We start from the raw sequence: 20,730 nt of genomic DNA, 5'->3' as shown, positions 1-20,730 counted from the left end.
TTTCATAGCTAAAAATAAATACATTTTAACATTTTGATTAAAATTCACTATAATTAAGCCTATTCAAAAGTTGTGGCCAGGATATGTGCTGCGTGGGGCATTTTACTGTTCAAAAGGAAAAACGCTGCTTCTTTATTACTTTAATATCTTTATATCTGACATGTATCAATACAGAAATACCTTTGGCTTGCTGATTGGTCTGGCCAAACTACTCAGTATTGAGAATTATTATTAAAATAATATATAAAGCCACAATATATGGACAACCAAAAAAGTAAACTCGCTCAATCTAGTGCAAAAATGCATCAATCTGCATTGCATACATTACTTCCTGTGAGGTCAGTTATCAGGTTACAACTTGAAAGAGAAGAGTGATTCATCTTTAATTCCAATCAGCTTCAGGAAATTTATAATAACAGAGACTTCTGTAGAAGAGAGGTTGTAGTAATTTTCTCAAGAAAATGACAAATATCACAAAATGATGTTTTAGTATTCACCAATAAACTTTATTGTACAAAACTGTAAATCTCACTTGATCTGAGTCAAATGTGTTTTCATTAAATCCTGCCGTACACTGTGTTTGTAATCATTGCTCTCCATCCTAGTGTGCGTCTGAAAACATAAATATAATACATCACTTTTGTGCATAGATTCTTTTGTGAGTTGCATTCCACTCTCCGCTCAGTCTTAAACAAATAAAACATTTCTTTGATCATTTCTAAACTGAACCCGTTGACGTGGAGATCACATTTGTCCGTTGGGTTTTCCCTGTGATTCCTCTGATCCATCAGACAGGTTGGCGGCCTCCAGCTGCTCCTCCACCGTCTTGCCGTCCTCTGGTATCTGGCTGTTCTGTTCGGCTCTTATCTTGTATTTAGAGATGAACTCGTTACTGGCCAGCGCGCCTTCCTTTTTGGGACACTTGCGATTTGATGATAAGCGATGTTCCAAACGTTCTGTTAAAAAAGAAAAACAAAATAAAGTTTGATCTTTGTGATGTTCACTGATACAGTTGACTTTTCGCACAGGAATGCAAAAGTAGGTTATATTTCAGATGACATTTGTTTGTCTGTTAACTGAATATTAAAAAAAAAACTATCAACAGTTTTTAATCAAATTTAGTGGAAAGTTAGACCATGGTACATAGAACAAATTCTTAGTTTTTGATGCAGAACCACAAGGGTGTGGGTTTGGTTTTAACACTGGGGCGGACACAAGGGAGGCTTCGGGAAGTCCTCCAGAAAAACTCTGACCATCAAACACTTAATTTTCTGCATTCTAGTAAATTTTAATGCCAAATTTGTACCTTCACTGCATCAGTTTATTATGTAAATGTCTTTAATTTTGTCAAAAAGAAGGACCTCTGCTACTTTAATGTTTTATTGGGGGACATGTCCCCTGCGTCCCCCACAAAATCTACACTTAGACAGATCAAAGGAATTCATAATGTAGCAGTATGGCAGGGTTAATTGCATTTTTCACATTCTTTTTTACGTGAGGGAAAAGAAGGGAAAAAAACCTTGCATATCAATACCATGACTATATACTGATGCACATCTGCATCTAGATGAACATCAGAAAATGTTTTCTATTATAAATGCAGCCTTAGATTTAAACACTCTGTAAATGTTTGTTTTGGCTTCATTATCTGTACAGTGATCCAAAATGGACTAAATTTAAGTACATATTCATCTAAGTATTATCAATTTACTGTGAAAAAATCTCTACCACTTCTTAATGGTCTTCCTTATAGGAAATACTTCTCTTTTCTTCTTTTCAACACAGTAAAAAACCTCATTATGATACTATTTATCAGTGACCTTTGGAGAAAATGAAACATTAACTTTAAAATATTCAAAATTTAAATGAAAGTGGTTAACTAAGAAAAATCTTCCATGGACTTTTTTTAAACCAACAAATTTGCAACATAAGTAGAAAATGTCATTTATTTAAATTCAAGAAATAGAGACCAAGCTCAACTGCAGATCAGTGAGGCATTTCCCTAAATTTCTAGTTTTTAACCAGTTTTCATTTTTTGTATGCGTCTTGTTATTTTACTGTTTTAATCTGTGTCCTACCTTTAACATAACTCTAAAACCCTAATTATATTAGCTTTTTTTAAAAACAGTTTACTCTGTTTTGCTCTAAGTTAAAGCTTCACAGAAACAAAGGTTGTAACTCTGATTAACCAAGTGCTATATGAATAAAATTATTAATATTTTTATTATTACCCCTGGCCAAGTGTAGATTTTTACTCCTTTGATCACTGATATTTCAGAGGTATTGGTGTTTGACTACAGTCCTTAAAGCTCAAAAAAGTTCAGAGAAGCATAAAGTATAATTGTAAACCCAAACAGAGCAGATTAACATCATACTGCACCTCCAGGACCGATGGGTTTCATCAGACGCGTCAGCTGGACGTTCCAGTGTCGTACGTGTTGACTGGCATATCTCAGCTTCTCTTGTACCTCCTGGAATAAAATGAATAAATTAAATAAAATCTAAAAAAAAAAACTATTTCTTCTGAGTGTTTTTCAAACATGTCGCACACAGAGCCAAGCTCAGCACAGCCACACACTGTCTGTTTCTTACCTCCAGGTGCTGGTGGCTCCTCTGGCGAGACGCCCGCAGGTCCTGGAGCTCCTGAGAGGCCGAGTGAAGAGCGGAGGGGGTGTCCTCGTCTGGACTGCCGTCTGAGGCCTCCAGGATGGGGCTGAGGCACTGCAGGGCCCTCTGCTGCTCCTGGAGGAGCTGAAACTGCTTCTTCTTTGCTTCTTCGGCCTGCAGCAACCTGGAGAAGAGAAGAAAGAGAAGAGGCAAGACGTGAAATTAGGAAACCACTAATGTCTGAGTAGTTTGGTTTGGTTTAGAGAAGAGGTTTTCATACTGTGGGCTGTACATGTATTTTTAGCTTCAGTGTGACTTCTATTTCCTGAGGATGTCAATATCTATGATGCCCATCGCCATGGGTGGATTATGAGACAATGGGCCCCTGGGCACAGATATGTGAAATGCCCCACCCCCGCGCCTACAAAGGAGCTAGACACTTTGTAAAGGTGTTGCCTCTTTCTTTTTTTTTTGTTGTTTTGTATCTTTGCAGTTGTTATGCATCATTTCGTGGAGACTTTGTGTCTCCTGGTGGTAGTTTTGTATCTATTTGAGGTAAATTTCTGTCTTTGTGGACATTTTATGTGTCTTTGTGGACATTTTTTTGAGTTATTACGTGTCTCTTTTTACACAGCGATCTCGCTATATATGCCTTTGCATTTTTACACAGAATCAAACAACAGCAGCATCATGCAGCTCCAGTGTGATTTTAGACAGCATGCCAGCATCGCAGAACCAGAAAAAGGGTGACAAGTGTGATGTTTAACACAACAGCATCCGCCACTAGTATGACATGACAGTAAAAATCATATTATATGACATATATAGCACGATATTCCCACCTTGAACAGACAGATTAAAAGGGGTTTTCATGATCATTTTAAGTGAGATTCAAAGCATTATGGAAATAGCAGTCCAAAAATTTAGAGCATCATTATAGCATCAAATACCTGGCTTGTGTTACCATATATTTTCAGATTATAAAATGCAATGTCAAAAAAATAGACTCATATTTGCCATGTCTGAGCATTTGTAAGAATTGTAAAATACTGATAATGATTTTTAATACCAATTAGGGCCTTACTGAATTTTTATATTGATGAATTCAATGCCTTTTAAGACTTTTAAAGACATTTTTTAATGTCACCAGGGATGAAACTTAAGACAAATTTTACAATAACCAAAGTTGAAAGAAAATCTACTTTTTTTTTTTAAAACTTAAGGTTAAGGACAATTTTGCCCAAATGCTTTTTGTTACATAAAACATTCCAGTCCAGCAAAAAAGTAAGAACTGGAGAGAACTGGGAAACACCTGGCTTTTGTTGGTAAGTTTCATTGCTATTTTTAAATAAATAAATAAAAATGAGATGTTAGCATTTAAAAATGAAAAAATATATTGAAATATATATTGAAAAAATATTTGCCATGTCTGAGCATTTTTTTTAGACTTTTTTAAATACTGACATATACATATATATATATATATATATATATATATATATATATATATATATATATATACATCAATCATTTATATCAATAAAGGCCTTATTTTTATATAAATGAATTCAATACCTTTTAAGACTTCTAAAGGACCCGCGGGAGCCCTGGTAGAGGGGGACCACAGTGTCAGAGTTTAAAAAACATCTGGGTCAGAGTGTAACGGGACTGCAGTGGGTGTGTTTGTTTATCACCTCTCCAGCTCCTGTCTGGCTCTCTCCTCCTCCAGTCGCGCCTGGATCTCCATGTTGAGAGCAGCCTCAAGTTTCCGTTCGTCAGCTCCAACTCCTGGATCCTCTTCTTCTGCTGCTCAGCCTCTTTTTCCCGCTCCTGCATCTCGGCCTGCATGCTGTCTCTCAACTAGGACCCCCCCCCCACACCCACACACACACCCACACACACACACACACACACACACACACACACACACACACACACACACACACACACACACACACACACACACACACACATTCATTGGGTGACCTATTCCTGAATCACCTTTTCCAGGAATGTCATTACGGTTTCTCCACCACTAAAACTCACTGACTTTTATAATGCCAGCGTTTTTGTGCTGTTTTCAGGAATCCCATTTCAGCGAACTGTAAATAAACGTTGTCATCTGTAAAACTTACCGTCTCGGCCTCCTTCAGCTGTCTCTCCAGCTCCATCTGTACCTCCTTTTGTCTCCTCCTCTCTTTTTCCTCTGCCTCCCTTCGTTTGGTTTCCAACTCGCGTGCATGCTGCCAGATAAATGTTCATGGTTACAGCTGAGTTATGATTGAAGTAATCGTCCCTTCACTGATTCCTCTCACCTGTATGATAGTTTCTATCTCTAAATCCTGTCTGTCTTTCTCTCTCTCCATCTTCTCCATGTCCTGGATATTGTAGTCGTCTGATTGGCTGCTCCGACTGCTGCAGCTGCTCCGGGAGCTCCGGCTGCGCTCCCGCTGGCTGTGCTCCCGCTGGACCCGTCTTTTTAGTTTGAGTTCTTGGTGAAGGGAGGACTTGCCCTCGCTCTGGAGACGAAGGGCTGTCTGAATAGCTGGAGAGTCAGCAAAAAGACAAATGATAGATGGTGTACTCTTACTGGTGTTTCTTTATTTTGATTAATGAGTGTTTCTTTGTTAATCAAAAGTGTATTTCTACCAGAAACCTCAAAAATAATAGAAATGGGTAAGAAAGACATTTCTGAGTGATAAAGGTGCCAAGATGTGAAGTGGGTACTCATTTCTAACAGTGAATTTAATATAAATTCATTTAGCTTTATTTTGTTATTCTTGAGAAGGATTTTTAATCATTTTAGGGCCTTCCGCTTTGATTTAATCCGGAAATGTTACTTTTGCTAAACTATTTAAAATGTCTCATCTAAAACCAGCAAATTAAATTAGAAGCCATCGGTGACCACACACACGATAAATCACTGCAGCCAAAATGTAATTTCTGACTCTGTCTGCTAACACTTATACACACCAACACACCTTGAGTCCACTCCACCTTCTGTCTCTGGTCGGACGCGCTCATCTCAAAGGTTTTATTGTGAGTTTTCACACAGAACAAACAGCGCTTCCCCTCCCTGTCTGCAATAGGCTGAAATGGAAAGAGGAGAAAATAGAGATCACAGATTAAAAATACAAAAATTAGGGGGTTTCTGTTCTGTTAAGAAGTTTGTTTGAACATTTTCCTGGACACCGTATAATTAAACATGCTGTGTTTACATTACATTTCCTCACCCACCTCGATGACACAGTTCTTATCCAGATGGATCTCCCCTCTCTTGTCTTTTAAGTCCTCGCTGACGTAGTAAGCCATGGAGGAGGGCTTCAGCACAAACCAACGCTCGGTCCAGTTCCGGCGTACATGTCCCTTTTTCCACATGTAACCCTGGAAACATGGGACAGAATATAAGAGACAAAGACAAGCACGAGGACAGCAAACAGAAACTGGAGGATACACAAAATCTTACCCTCTTGAGGACATTGTGATACATCTCCAGAAAGACCTCATCTAAAGCCAGACTGAAGGCCTCAGCGCTGGTCACTTTCAGCAGCCGGCCTGCGCCCATGTGCTCCAGGAACGACCACACGGACATGTCCTCTTCCCGCCCTGTTGCATCCTGGGATAATAAGTCCTCCAATGGCTTCCCGTCCCACTCCTGGCTCATTGCTGTGGAGATTTTTTTGAGGAGATACTCCACCTAAAATCACAAAGTTAGAATACTGTGAGAGATTGTAAAAAAAGATCAAACAAAAACCAAAAATAACTGCTGGTGTTAATAACTTATTGTATGAGTGTATTTCTGTGATAAAGCTACTGTGCTGATAGCACAAAAGTAGTTTATTTTAATCTGTTGACAGGAAACCAAAAGCATTACGGAGGAAGCGGCAGAAGGAAGAGACTCATTAACGGACTTACTTGCACTTGCTTTTTTTTTTTTGCTATGAAAAACTGTAAGATGTTCTGACTTTGTCAGGACACAAGCTGCGTTCATATGGAGCATATTATGTCTTTCTAGCAATTAACAGATCACAGTGGCTGAAAAAAAATGGTGTTGCCTTGTTTCCAAGTGCGATTTGTTACTCTACTAATCTTTATTTGCTTTGTGAATATTGAGAAACAATCTTTTTTTGTGTATTTTAAAGACCCTTTTGTTTCATTGTGTGTTGTAAGAATGTTTGCATTTTATGCCACAAAATTTCACAAAAGAAAATTATCATGGACTTGCGTCTCAAATCTAATCCCACAAATCAAGTCACTCCTAACATTTAGTCCTACTACAAATTCCTGCTTCACACATTCATCTACGTCTCTTACCTCCTCTGGTATCATCACCAGCGGGTAGCGGTCCTCGGACAGCAGGTTGAACAAACAGAAGAGCTTGAAACAGTCTCTTTGCGACAGCGGCGCCCCCTTTGGTAGCCCCTTAAAGTTCTTCTTCATGGTCATCATCCAGCACAAGTCGTCAAATTTCTCCTTGTCAAACATCCCGTCTTTGACCTGAAAAGGCAGAAAGACTTTACTACACTATAAACTATATATATCAACCAAACAGTGCTGGGTATCATTAAAAAAATCACAATACCAGTACTGCTACCAGTATCCCAAAAGTAATACCTATAGAATACAACTAAATTCTATACCAATAATGTGAATATAGTGATATTTTAGTAAATGGTAGCCATAATTGCAACTGTTTTGGTGGCATCTCAGTTTGCTAAACTCCCAACTTCACCCGACACCGGGCACAAAAAAGATCGAATGGAGGTATTGTTTGACTCAAGACGTTTTGGTACAACTTGGATTATTTTGGCTCATTACTTTAACTTATCGCATACAATCCTGAGTGTGTTTTCCACCATTTATTAAATGTTTGCATACTGCTTATCAAGGCTAAATAGAGGACTTAAAGTGTAACAAACAATAATAATTTTATTCATAGAGCACTTTTGAGGATTCCCAAAAATGTGTATATGACAAATAAAATAACAGAACTCTGATACAATGAAATACAGACATAAAGTAATATCAAATTTAACTGATATTTTTCATTGATCATGTGCTGTAGTGGTTTTGTAACTGGCATTTTCAACCACTAGCCTTATTTAAATATAGTGCATCTATATAGTACTACTACTAGTTGTACTACTATATTATTATTATAATAATAATAGCTATTATTAGTACTACTACCACAACTACTTTAAATAATGAGTTTTACTTACAGAGCATTTCTTTAGAGCTAAGAAATGTTCACACCATGTGCTTTTTTAAAAATATTTTCTTTAAAAAAACCACCCTATAAAATCAATCAGGTCAGTGTGCATCAAGCACTGTTATTGGCTGTTAAACACTATAATGTCACTGCTAAAATAAAAAAATTCTGTCTGTCGCAGCTACACAAATATAAATAAATTACTCTCTCTCTCACAGCTATATATATATATATATATATATATATATATATATATATATATAAATAAAACCGACAGTTTGTGTGTAAACAGTGTCACAGCTCTTTTTTCAACCAGATTTATGTCTTTTTCATATCACCGTCTCTTTTGTGAACAGAAATGTTAACTTTCATAAAAAAGAAACACACATACAGAAACTGATAGACACCATTTCTGTATTTCTATGATTTCTAATGAGTAACGAATCATCAGTACCTTATCCAGTATATACTTGTTGAGGTAGGGCATGTAGCCATGATTAGACACCGGCCCGTCATCATCATCCTGGAAGTGCTCCTCCAGAGCCACCGGGTCATGTGGGATGTTCAGCACAGTGTACAAGTTGTGGGAAAGCACCTGAAGAAGTAACACAGAAACATGCACATATATAGATACATAGTGGTATCTGATAAGGTGGGTGTAATACAAGGAGGAGGAAGTAGGTTTATTCTATGTATTTCAATGGGTTTTTGGCTGATAGATGGGTAAAACTGTAAACGCTCAGCACAAACCCTTCACACCAACACTGGTTACATATATAGATACATGATTTGTGCACATAGTAACATAAGTCTCAAGGTTTCTTCTGCGCACTATTTCTTCACACATCCACAAACACAAAGACAATCGCAGACAGCTGGTCCTCAGCATGTCAGGACAGCTTTCTGCTATTTCCCTGGATTCCTCTCTCCTACTGGGCCTCAGCCAGACATGTAGGAACTGGACAGAAACCAATTCAACAGAAAAGAAACAACACTCACTACCTGAGAAAACTGCAAAATATGATCTCTACTTGCTGTTCTTTGTCTGGTCTTTTATTTGAAACACCAGCTGTGGTGGTATTATGTCACTGGGTATGTTTCTGGGCCACAGAGAAAGGCTGGACTTTGATCTAGAAACTGGCCCACACCTTACCTACAGTCTGAGCAGGTTGTGTGTGTTTTTAGGATGTTAAAGCTTTGTCAAATATTTGAATTTGTGTGTGTAAACTGTGCCTCAGATTACAACGATGATTCACATAGTACAACTTATTATTTAACAATATATACCAGACAATTACAGACTGATAAGTTTTCATTTTTCCTCAGCTTAAAAAAATATTAAAAGTTAAAAGTAGCGGCGTTAAAGTCTGTTTCTGTGTCCTGTGGACGCCCCTCGCTCTCAGTTTCCTGATCTCAAAATGACGACAAACATTCCTGCTTACCTTTAACTGCGACTTGGACACTTTCCCGCATTTCTCGACGTCCAGCGACGTGAAAGCGTACCAGATTGACTTAAGGAGTTCGGATCTTAAGTCCATTTTTGGAGACCTCGCTGTGCGCAGAAACAACTACATTTCCAAGCGAAGCGCGGCGACTTTTACGCAGCGACGGCGCGAGCGAGCGACGCTGAGAATTGCCAAATAAAAATGTGGGGCAGAGTACAGGCTGCTGTGCAAAGGACCAAAAGGAGTCAGATGTAGGGCAGACTTAAAGAGGCGGAGAGTAGAGATAAATGCCTACACATCTCTCTAGAATACATCGTTTAAAACGGCTTTAAAATTCATAAAAGTCTGGTTTATAGCTTCATTCTTCAAAATATTTTGATATTTTTAACATCCACTCTTAACGTGAGTCTGATTAAAATAGAGAAACTTAAAGGGCAAATCTACACATAACTGAACTGAATCCCCAAAGACATTTATCCAGACTACAGGGGTGGATTTTTAATTCCTCAGAGTACTGCAGGCAAAAAACAAATAAGAGGAATCTCTGTTATCAGATTTCGGAGGCAGCTTTAGAGACACACCCATCTGTGATGAGAGCCTGAAGCCCAGTTATTTTGGCAACTTAAAGGACACTACAGAAGTTTAAATACACCACTTTTACAATCTTCTGATGTCGCTAATGTGGGAAATGTAACCGGCCAGCTCCCTTTTGTAATAGATATTAAAGGGTTTGTTATATGTTTAAGGATTTTGAAGAAGCAGTGTGTAAGATTTAGTGGGATTTAATGTCATCTAGTGGTGAGGACTGTAGATTATATCCAGCTGAAACTGCTCCTAGTTAGAAATCATTTTGTGCTCATTGTTCAGGAGGTTTTTACAGGTTTTTGTAGGTTTTATCCACAGAGGTTTCTTCCAACCCAAAATAAACAGACCAGGTGATTCAAAGCGGTAAAAACACTGATTAATCAGATTCACAAATCAGTGTTTCTCCAGTGCATGTCTGAGACAGGCCGTTAGCCTTGCACCTGCTAATGTGTGCTCTCCTTGTTTTTCTGATAGCTTAAGATCCAGACATTCAGGAGGTTTTTAGTGGAAGCCGAATTATCTGCAGAGGTCTCCTCCTCTCAAAATAAACAGAACTGGTGATTTAAATCAGTAAAAACACAGAAAAAAAGCCATTTTACTCGCAAATCAGTGTCTCTCCAATGGTGTTTGGTATATCACCCATGGGCTGCTAGCCCAGTCTGATAATGTGTGCTCACCTTTTTTTCAGATTTCTTTAGATCCAGAGGTTCAGGAGGTTTTTAGTGGAAGCCAAATTATCAGCAGTTCTCTTCCTCAGTTAAATGAGTAAAAACACTAAATACAACAATTAAAATCAATTGTCAGTGCCTAGTATCAGCTAATGTGTGCTCACCTTTTTTCTCTGATTTGGTTCCAGATTATCAGGAGGTTTTTAGTAGAAGCAGGATTATCCGCAGAGGTCTCTTCTGCTTCAAAACAAACAGACAGGTGATTAAAACTAGTAAAAACACTGAATGAAGCAGTTTCACGTTACAAAATCTGTGTTTTTCTGACACTCCCGTTGTGGAGGGGCTGCTAACTACAGTGGCTGACATCAAAACACAAATGCCCCTTTTTAGAGCCAGTGTTTGGTTTGTCAATTCTGGGCTACTGTAGAAACATGGCAGTGCAACATGGCGGACTCCGTGGACGAGGACCTACTCGCTATGTAAATAAACAGTTTATTCTAAGGTAACAAACACACAAGAACTCTTATTTTCATTATACACTACAGAAAACATACTACTTTCTGCCGACATATTCCCCTAAAAGCTACATCCCCTCAGAAAAACACTAACAACCGGCTTATACTGGTAGCTGGTTTTAGTTGGTTTTAGCTGTTTGAAGATGGCTCTGACCCAGCTTAACCATCTTCAGCTGGTCAAACTAGTTTCTTCAACAGCGGTACCCCAGACCTTAAAATAATCAACATACAAATTGGAGAACTAATTTTGTGATTTTTATGAATTAAATGTGTTTTCGAGGTTGTGATGCAGGTTAGCATACATGTAAACCCCTTTATATTATCAGTGTTTAATGCTTTAAATACCTTATCTACCTACTCGATGTTCTCCTCACTGCTCTCTGTCTTTAGGAAGTGTTTTGGGGCTATGTAGATCTGATAGTGACTATATATTTGCACCACTCTGCAGCCATTTTACATCCCTTCCACTGTGCTTTTGTTTTGGTAAAATAGAAGTTATAAATAGTGCACATTAAAGCGCCCAACCCAGTATATTTTTTAAAGGTATTACGAGCAAAAGGCCCTTGTGGTTTCCATGACTCAAGGTGTAAGCTCCTCTTTAGTGTGATGAAACTGCTGGTGGGGATGTGGCAACCCCGGGCGAAATGGGTTAAACAAGGACAGTGCAATCAGACAGAAAGCATCCGCAAGCCTTGTTAGAGCACTATGTAGGCTAATCAATACCATAATTAGGTCATGAAAATGGTCATTGTTTAGAGGCCACGGCTCACAGCCTCCCTGTGTCTAAATGTATATATACTGTATATTGGGTTTTAGGTAATCCTCATGATGAATTATTAAAAACTCATATCGCCCAATTTGAGCAGAGGATGTAGTTCATGATTTTCTGCTCCATAAACTAATCAATGCTGGGTCACGCTGTTGTGTTTCGTCACGCTCTGCAGTGTCATCCGAATCTGTTGTCACCCTTCAAGGGCAGATCTAATCACCGCCGTCTCAGGTGGTAGAAATGAGATGTCGTTCAGTTAGCCATAATTCAGCATTGGCCCGGTGGCCAGAGGCCTCAATGAGGATCGACCACTCCCAGCGCTCAGAATTTACCACTCTGGCACACATCCAGCGTGGCCTTTCTCATAAAATACAGAGCTCGAGCTGTTTCTAAAGGTCTTAAAAATGCAGACAGGAGATTTGCACCTGCCATCTGTTAGGATGGGGGATAATCTTCACTTATTTCTATTTTAAAGAGGAAAAAAGTCACATTAAACTCCAAAAAGAGCTCTATATAATATTACACAAGACTTAACACACTTCAAACCTTTACCAGTGCAGTGCTGTATCTTTGTTTGCTGCTTACATTAACTTTTCATGACAAGAATGTTGCTCCTATTTATATATTTAATACATCCAAGGACAGCAGACCTTGACATTAACATTCCCACTGTTAAATCAATATCATGTCCTGTAATGAGGCAAAGATTTTTCTTGGTTTATTGTCGACAGATATAGTTTACAGTTTCAGTCATGCTCGTTTGCACTGTTGGTGATTATTAGAATACATTATACACATACAGTATATATCATACATTACAATTACAAGAGCAATAAAAGTGTCTATCCTGAACAGGAGAGAAGTGATGTAATGCTGAGGCTGTAAGAAAGGCAAATAGATGTGTATCATCTGATTGCATCCCAGCAATAGTTAGACGTTTTTGGAACTAGGCTTCACTTATTTGATTTCTTGCAGAGATGAGAAGACTGATGCTTCTTTTAGAGGCCTATCGTTCAGATTTTGTTGTTGTCTGCATGCAAAAGGCTAGATAGTTTTAAAACAGGGGGACAAATAAAAATTGTCAAATTGCCTCGGTAAGGCCCAGTTAAGTCCCAAAGCATAATAACACAGACAGATATATATATTTACAAATATGCTTATTTCGACAGTAGAAGACAAAATCATGATTAGCCTAACCCTGAAAAATGCCATAATCGGTTCAATAAGACAACTCTAGAAAGATAACGTAGACTACAGTTAAAATGTGTTTGAGGGAAATATTTTAATTTACTTTAATCCTTTGAAACCAAAGCAGATGGCTTTATTTATCTGAAAAACATGGGGAGAAGGCAACTAGCAACTAAAAAAGATATGGTTCAAAAGTTAGAAAAATAAATAAATAAAAAAGCTACAAGAAAATTAACTGAAAATTAGCAAAAGAATTTAAAACAAATAATATATAGTGTGCCTGCACTTTGCATTGCAGGCACCCTAAATTAAAAGTAAAAAGCAAAAACAAACAAAAATATGTAAAATAAAATCTGTATTCAATTTTTGTATTTTATTATATTTTTTCTTTGACATAATTTTAGATACACAATTATTGTAATTATAGATATAGTTTGGGGAATTTTTCCCTATTTTTTGATATTTTTCTTCCTCTTTTTTAAAATTGATTTATAGGAAAGTTTATTGTCACATTTTATTTAATTTTTTTGTAGCAATTTTTGGGACATTTCTTGCCATTGCCTTTTCCCCAATCTTTTCGAAAAAAAATTAAAACAGTTTGCTCAGGTGCTTTAGGTGAAATAGCTTGTGAAAGACATCTGAGGCATCTGAACACAGCACAAGAAAACTGATGATGATCCAGGTTTCAAAAGGTTAATGACTATTGCAGAGGCATCCAGTAGCCTCTTTAGCAACATGTAAACTATGAGCACAATAATGCCACTACAAATAATGCAAATAGAAATATGACAAATAGCCTACTGAAGGCCTATAGACATTGCATTTTAGCAGCAAAACTAAAAACAAACAAAAAATACATAAATAATTTAATAACAATAATTTAATAACATTTGATTTTGTACTTTTACTCTTGATAAAAATATCCCCAACTGACAAAATAGCAACTCTGGCTAAATTTTAAGCTACAGCCAGGAGACGGTTAGCTTAGCGTATCAAAAAAATAAAAATAAAAATGAAGCAATCCCTACATCCCTTTGGCTGTTTAGCAAACTTTTAGCTTCATATGAGAGTGGTATCAATCATCTTATCTAACTCGACATTAAAGCACATAAAGACTATTAAGTAAACATGAGTTCGATGGTCATTTTTTGTACAGATTAAACGAAAGTTAACTTCCTTTTAAGAGTGGTATCAGTCCTCTCTTATCTTGACAAGAAAGCTAGCTATTTTTCCAACAGTTTGAGCTATTCATGTATGTCAACTTCTTTTTGATGTTGAAGAAGTGCAAGTTTCATGCTAGTAAGTTAGTGGGTTACACAACATTTGGGTTATGCCAATGTTGGTGTGCATTTAAGAGGTAATGTTCAAAGTCTTATTCACAATAATCAGTGATTTAAAACAAGTTTGTGCTTCAGAATCTACAAATTTTAGCAACACGAAGACATCCGAAAGAAACGATTTTACCTTATCGCCTTAACATTACAGCCCGTCAGGTGTGTAAACAGCACAAAACGCCACAGACAGCAATAGATTATCGAGCTCGTTTCAAAAGCACCATTCTAGCACAGTGTCGTCTTTGTGATGGGATCACGAAATGATGAAGATACGAATATCTGGTGAACTCAGACTAAATCACGTGAAGTGGAAAACTGCTGGTGAACATTCCTGTGCATTCAGTGGAGAGATGTTGGTCTTAAATCCAACGATAATCAAAATCATATCAGTTTAACATTAAATAATTGTTTTTACATTCTACATAATGGAGCATATTAATCCATGCCAATATTCAAAAATTTCTGGAGCAAAATGAAAGAGCAACGTTTCCAACTACTGTCTAGTTTTTGATATTTACAGCCTGCTGTCCAGTCTGGCATTGCCCCCATTTTGAGATGTCAAACTTCACATTTGCAGGTATCACATAGACACATACTTCAGCTCATCTACTCCTCACACCCACAATAAATTAAACGAGCATTTTTAGAAATTGTGCAAAACATACAGTCACGCAAACAGTGAGAGCAAGAGAGTTGCAAAGTATTCGAATATTTTTTGTCGTTAAATTCTTATTTGTACCATCAACAAAGAGGTTCTGATTTTGGTTCTGTTTGTTTGTTTGGCAACAGGATTACGGAAAAACTACAAGCCAGACTTCCTAAAAACTTGTGGTGTAGCATAGGCCAAGGACGAACCCAAATCGCACACGCAAACTATTTTTTTTTAATTGTTGACATTGTGAGACAGGCATTTGACCTTAGTAGAATGGATACCATATATCTTAAAATCCTGCAGACGGTAGTGAAGTTAAGTGGTGGCAAAACAAAGCCAACTGTAATTCAGTTACTCCATATCACAATACACTTTCAGAGCTGTCGCTATGGAGCATTTGTTCCAATAGTTTTGGAAATATATCCAGACGTAGAGGTTGCAATTGCAGGGTTGCATATCAGACTAGAATACCAGCCTTAACAGAGATTTACGCTTTCCAAGTGCCTTTCTGGTCTTTTAATGATGTCCAAAATTTCCCTCAAAATAGAAAAATTAACAATATTGATTTATGTTACTACCATCGGTTTTAAGTATTACTAAACTTAGTTTCTGAAGAGCTGTGATAAAATCACACTGTAGTTGCTCAATTTATAGATATTAACCCCAAAATTTAAAGGAATTAGATTCTAACTGCTGGATGCATCATCAGAAACAAATTTCTACAAAATGTTAGCCTCAGCTAACTGCTGATGCCTCTTACCGAAATGCTCAGCAGGAGTTTGAGTTGATTTCTCTTTTAACAGTTTTGTGTACACAGGTTCGTACCTTTGACTGCGTTGTCATATTTCATGAAGCAGTTGTAATTTTGTGTCTGAAAAGTTTTCAGGCCCATACCAGCCATGGATGGACTCCAAATGCCAATCATCTGACACAGTCAGAAAATGAGTAGAATATTTACTCCTGGAAACCTAGATACCTGAAATAATTCGCAACATTTCACAGCTCTCTGACTTTTAAGGGCATAGTTCATTCCCAATGCTAGTTATGTACAAATTGGTCAGTCCTTAGCGCATGTTTTGACAACTGACTCTTAATGTGCCACCACACGTCGATGTTGTCTTGGCGCCAGTTTGTTGGCCAGCAGACAGGCCAGGGCAATGCCTCCGATCTGGGTGAAGGCCAATCCCAACACAGTGGCGGCAATGTGGAAGACGTTGTCGTTGACCAAGCTGAAGACTTTGCGGAAGCAGCCGTGTGGATGGATTCCTGCAGCTTCCACTCCTTCAACATCATCTGACAGAAGAGGTCGATTCTTGCAACCCTTGCGCCTGACGCAGCAGCTGTCCGGCAGGGACACCGAGGTGCCGTTCTCATTGGGCAGAAAGGTCATATGCTGGATAGCCCAGTCTGAAGAAAGCCAGTCACGCCAACCTTCAGCTCCGCAGCACTCCAGGGCCCTCTGCAAGCTGTCTAATGCATCGGCACGGCCTTCGTCCTCGGTGTAGCCGGCCACCGCTCGCTGTAAGCCGCTGCGAAATCCTCCGGCAATGTCTTCACGATAGAAGAGACCTGAGAGTCCAGCGGCTAAACCCGCTACAAGAGCAGCAAGTTGGAAGAACCCATACGCCCGGAGAACACAGGGCAGGTTTGCAGCCACCCCGAGACAACCCAGGAAGCCCCAAGTGGTGATGGCCGCCCCTGTGGCCAGAAGGATGAGCGGGGCGTTGGGGTAGCGGTTGGAAGACAGCAGCATGAAGTCTGCCAGTGAAATCTGTGCCCACACACCCAGGGTGAAGATGGCCAAACCGGCTGCCCAGAAGAGGCAGCTGAAGGCCAGCAGACCCAGGCGCAGGAGGTGCATGACTCCTACTGGGCGGCAGCAGGGTGGGGCAGCGCCCACAGGTGGAGGTGCAGGGGGCGCCAGCGATGCCTCTGAGCACACCGACAAGGAAAGGCGCTGCTGCCGGTTTTGGAGCTGCTCCTCCTGGTCTTGGTGGGTCGTCAGCAGGTAACCAGGTATCGCAGAGGGTCGACGAGGAAGAGGAGGTGGAGAGAGCAGGTCGAGACTCCGCGGCGAGGAGAGTCGACGTACAGCCAGCTGTTGGCACTCCCAGTCCAAAGCTTGTCTGCTGGGACTCGGCCGAGCTGACAGCGAGTTGTAAGGCAGTGCAGAGCTCATGATCCCAGCTCTGGCTTTATCTGCTCTCCTCTCTCTCTTCTTCACACTCCTCCCCTCTCTTTCTTTCTCTATCAGCGCCTTCACTCCTGTCCTCCCGCAACACACAATCCCTCCACTACTTTATGACCGGTTATTAATCCGCCATCAACACCACCAACGCCGACCCGACTGTAAATCACACTGATGGGTGTCGCGTCCTTCCGTTATCGGCATCCGCAGCCCCCTTGTCTCTATTTATTTGTTTTTCCGTTCGTTGTTTCCACCTGCATGGTCACCAGCTCTTCAAATTCCTGCGCTGATACTCCCATCCAGACATCTGGCCGCTGGCTGCTGCACCTCACACTGGTTGAGGCGGGACGTGATTGCAGTGGGAAGGACCTGAAATCCACCCATGCACACCCTCTCTCGGTGTGGAGGAGACATCCCTTTGAGTTTTACTATAAGCCATTTGTGGAATAAATGAAGTGGGAAAAACTCCTCTGCTGTCTTTACAGTGTGTGTGATGTCTTTGTAAAAAGTAAAAACTTTATCCATTTTCAACTTTTATGTATAGTGGCAAATTACAGGCAATATGTAGAACATGCGCATTTGTCCCCAACTATTAAAAGAATCAAACTTGCAGAGGACTTCTATTTTGACATTTACACCATAAATGCAGATGCAGAAAAGGCATAAATTGGTGCATAAAAATTCAGGAAATTAAGCTTTTGATGCTCAAAATTTTCATACTCTCCCATTTCATACGCCTCTTTTATTCGCCTCTCCAAACCTAAGTCCTTTTTAATTTGTGAATTTAGATACATTTCTCATCAATGATGTGTCTGATAATCTGTTTTTTAAAAAATAACAAAATCCAAAATCTATTTATTGACTTATTGGATGAATTTTTGTAACCCCCCTTTAGTAAAATATCATCAGAATGAAAAATCCACAAGCATTTATTCAATAGACAATAAACATATCAACATTACTACAAAACAGAAAGACTACAACACAGCTAAAGGGATATGTTAACAGTGATAAAGCCATTATTTATTGATTTTTAACCTTTTATAAAGAATTCCTTAGATAATGGTACCACATTTGCAATTTTTGTTGGTTAGAGTGGCTTGGGTGTTTACTTTTTATGTGGTGTTGATTTTGGCCCTATCTTTCCTCTGTGGTATTAATCAAATGTTAAAATGTCACAGTCTGCTCTGCCTCTCTCCTGCTGCTGTGGGATTTTTTCCCACTTACCCCACCCCCACCTCTCTCCCTCCACCCAACCACTTGTTCTCATCAGCCTCATCACCTCCACCTGGTGCTCCCAGCTGCTCTTCATCTCCAATCAAGCCAGCACTTCCAACTATTCACCTGCTCTGTTATGCTGCAATTGGGTCCTACCACACCCCAGAACAGAAGTGGAATCATGACCCAAAAATGGACTTGAATTTATATATAATATGTAATATGTAAATGTTATATGCAATTTTCTTAGATAAACTCCAGTTACTGGATTGTAGAATACCTCATTTATCAATGTTCTTTTAGTCACATTACATTTGGAAAAATATGCAAAGCTAAAAATAGATTTTCTGTTGCAGCACTTTGTTGGTCCCCTGTTAAATGATGCAGCCAGTTTAATTCTGGTAATTCCTGCTTGGCATCGGCTTCCCTCCCATCAACTCTCCCCCCAGTCAGAGCTAATTAAAACCTCTCAGTTAATTAAACACATTTATATCGCCCTTCTTTTTTTTTTTTTATAAGGACACAATCATGATAGTGACTACAGAGTAGGAAATACCCAGTCAGGGAGGGAGGAAGGGTTTTGCAGAAATATCTTGTTTTATACCATACTGAATAACTTAGAAATTGTTTTAGGGCTCAGAAAGTAGCTCAACATACATTTCTTGGGTTTAAATAATGAGAACATTATGTGTGACTGGCCCCAGCAGCTCATGTATTGATTTTTCATGTGTTTGCAAGGTTACACAAACAGATTAAAGTACCTTGTTCTGCAGTATGTGACGAAAACAACAGCGAGCACAGTGAAGAGAGAGGGATTTTTCTTTCTACATGCAGCTGGAGGTCTGCAGAGGAAATGAGGTTATGTTTATGATGTTTATAATTAAACTTTGCTCTATAACAACCAGCTTGCCGGGTTTTATGTGCACACTGGACAGAAATGAAGGAAATACATCACCTGACACATGCAGAGGGAGATTTCAGAGGCAGCTCAAATACAGCTCCTTGAAAATACAGCAGGGGCAGAAGGGGAGTGGGGAAACCACCATTGCCCTTTTGAAACAGACATTATAAAAACATTTAGGAAACACCTTACAGCAGAGTTCCCCAACCTCTCTGGATAGTGACCCTTTAATACCTTGAAACATGGCTTTAAATTACTTTTTTTGTGCTGCATTCAGAAACCTTTTATAAGTATTTAAACCTTCACCCTGAGTAAATTGGTGCAATTTCTTTAAAAACATTGGGGGCAAAATAATGAGCCACTTGGTAAGAAATGTCCCCCAAACTCCAAAAAAGTTGGTAGATTTAGAAAGGCCTATGTATTTAAAATTATTAACAGAGAATTATTAGATTTTTTTCTTGCAATTTCCTTGGGGTTTGTGCATGTTTGTGTTTACTTTCCCGTTTTTGTTTGTGGTTTTTCAGTTTCAGCTGGTTGTCTTGTACTTTGTATAGGTTATCTAAATGCATTCTTCCCATGTTTTTGAAAAACAAAGACAATTTACCAAGGTTTCAAAGGGTTAAACAAAGCTATATGGCTAACTTCCACCCAAATGTTACAGTTCCCATTATGTTAAAGCGTTGTGAGCAGTTTCACCACATAGTAATTATTTCTTCTAGTCACGTTTGCTTGTTTTTTTTACAGGCCTGAAGTGATAAAAACAAGAATAGGTCTCAAAAAGCAAAGCGATGCTTTGAGCTAAATGCTAACCCCAAACATGCTAATATGCTAACATCGTTGTTTGGTGTGTTAGCATGCTAACGTTTGCTAATGAGTAGTTAACACAGAGCCGAGGCTAATGTTGTAAATGTATTTTAGACATAAATTATTAGACAAAGTGAAATGTTTACCTGATAATGCTGCTGGAGGAAAAGTTAAAGGAATAACCGAAGTTATGACAATCCACCGTGAGGGGGTTAATGTAGGTACCAATCACACTGATAGTTGGAAAGACATTTCACGCGCGCGCGTGCACACACACAAAACAACAAAAAAAAAGTCATGATGGTTAAAGATCATTACGGACCGCAGTGAAGATAGTTTTATGTTGACAGACATTCGCTCCTATGCTACATATAAAAAATTCATAAAAATTATTTGGAGATTTAAAATGTAAAAATAAGAGGTGTATCTCATGCAGCCAGTGGAGAACTATCATCACACACTGATTTTGAGTCCATTGGTCACATGACCTGGGAGCTATTGAGCTAAAATGCTAATATTTTTACATTTTAAATCTCCAAATAATTTTTATTAATTTTTCATATGGGGAGCCTCGGTAGTAGCACCCCGGCCACGAGCAGCCCTCGCCGAGCAAGTACGCAGAGGCCACTATATAAAAATCCTGA

At 38.9% G+C, this 20,730-nt stretch overlaps 2 protein-coding genes and 1 long non-coding RNA gene across 3 annotated transcripts; all 3 read right to left on the bottom strand.

The window, feature by feature from the left end:
• Nucleotides 1–479: 479 nt before the first annotated feature.
• Nucleotides 480–9,772, bottom strand: def6c (DEF6 guanine nucleotide exchange factor c). The gene is given in 13 exon segments (XM_088072779.1): nucleotides 480–956; nucleotides 2,381–2,471; nucleotides 2,593–2,791; nucleotides 4,302–4,380; nucleotides 4,383–4,467; nucleotides 4,743–4,850; nucleotides 4,923–5,152; nucleotides 5,589–5,697; nucleotides 5,845–5,991; nucleotides 6,074–6,304; nucleotides 6,922–7,104; nucleotides 8,274–8,414; nucleotides 9,262–9,772. Coding segments are annotated over 13 exon segments (1,911 nt in total). The 5' UTR covers nucleotides 9,358–9,772; the 3' UTR covers nucleotides 480–744.
• A 621-nt stretch (nucleotides 9,773–10,393) lies between these two features.
• On the bottom strand, nucleotides 10,394–20,359 carry LOC148185860 (uncharacterized). The gene is made up of 4 exons (XR_015775448.1): nucleotides 20,233–20,359; nucleotides 19,337–19,431; nucleotides 19,143–19,223; nucleotides 10,394–10,754 (listed from the first exon to the last, which is right to left on the bottom strand). It is a non-coding gene; the product is annotated as an uncharacterized LOC148185860 (long non-coding RNA).
• On the bottom strand, nucleotides 12,466–17,456 carry LOC121961194 (tetraspanin-7). The gene has a single exon (XM_088072651.1). It carries the CDS (start codon nucleotides 17,152–17,154, stop codon nucleotides 16,066–16,068), a length of 1,089 nt encoding a protein of 362 aa, XP_087928777.1. The 5' UTR covers nucleotides 17,155–17,456; the 3' UTR covers nucleotides 12,466–16,065.
• Nucleotides 20,360–20,730: the final 371 nt, after the last annotated feature.

This window comes from Plectropomus leopardus, chromosome 22, assembly GCF_026936395.1.
Source record: "Plectropomus leopardus strain MGB_pleo_1.0 chromosome 22, ASM2693639v1, whole genome shotgun sequence".
NCBI classification, from domain to species: Eukaryota; Metazoa; Chordata; class Actinopteri; order Perciformes; family Serranidae; genus Plectropomus; species Plectropomus leopardus.
Note: the sequence above shows the minus strand (reverse complement) of the source record. Positions and strands in the feature narration are given on the sequence as shown.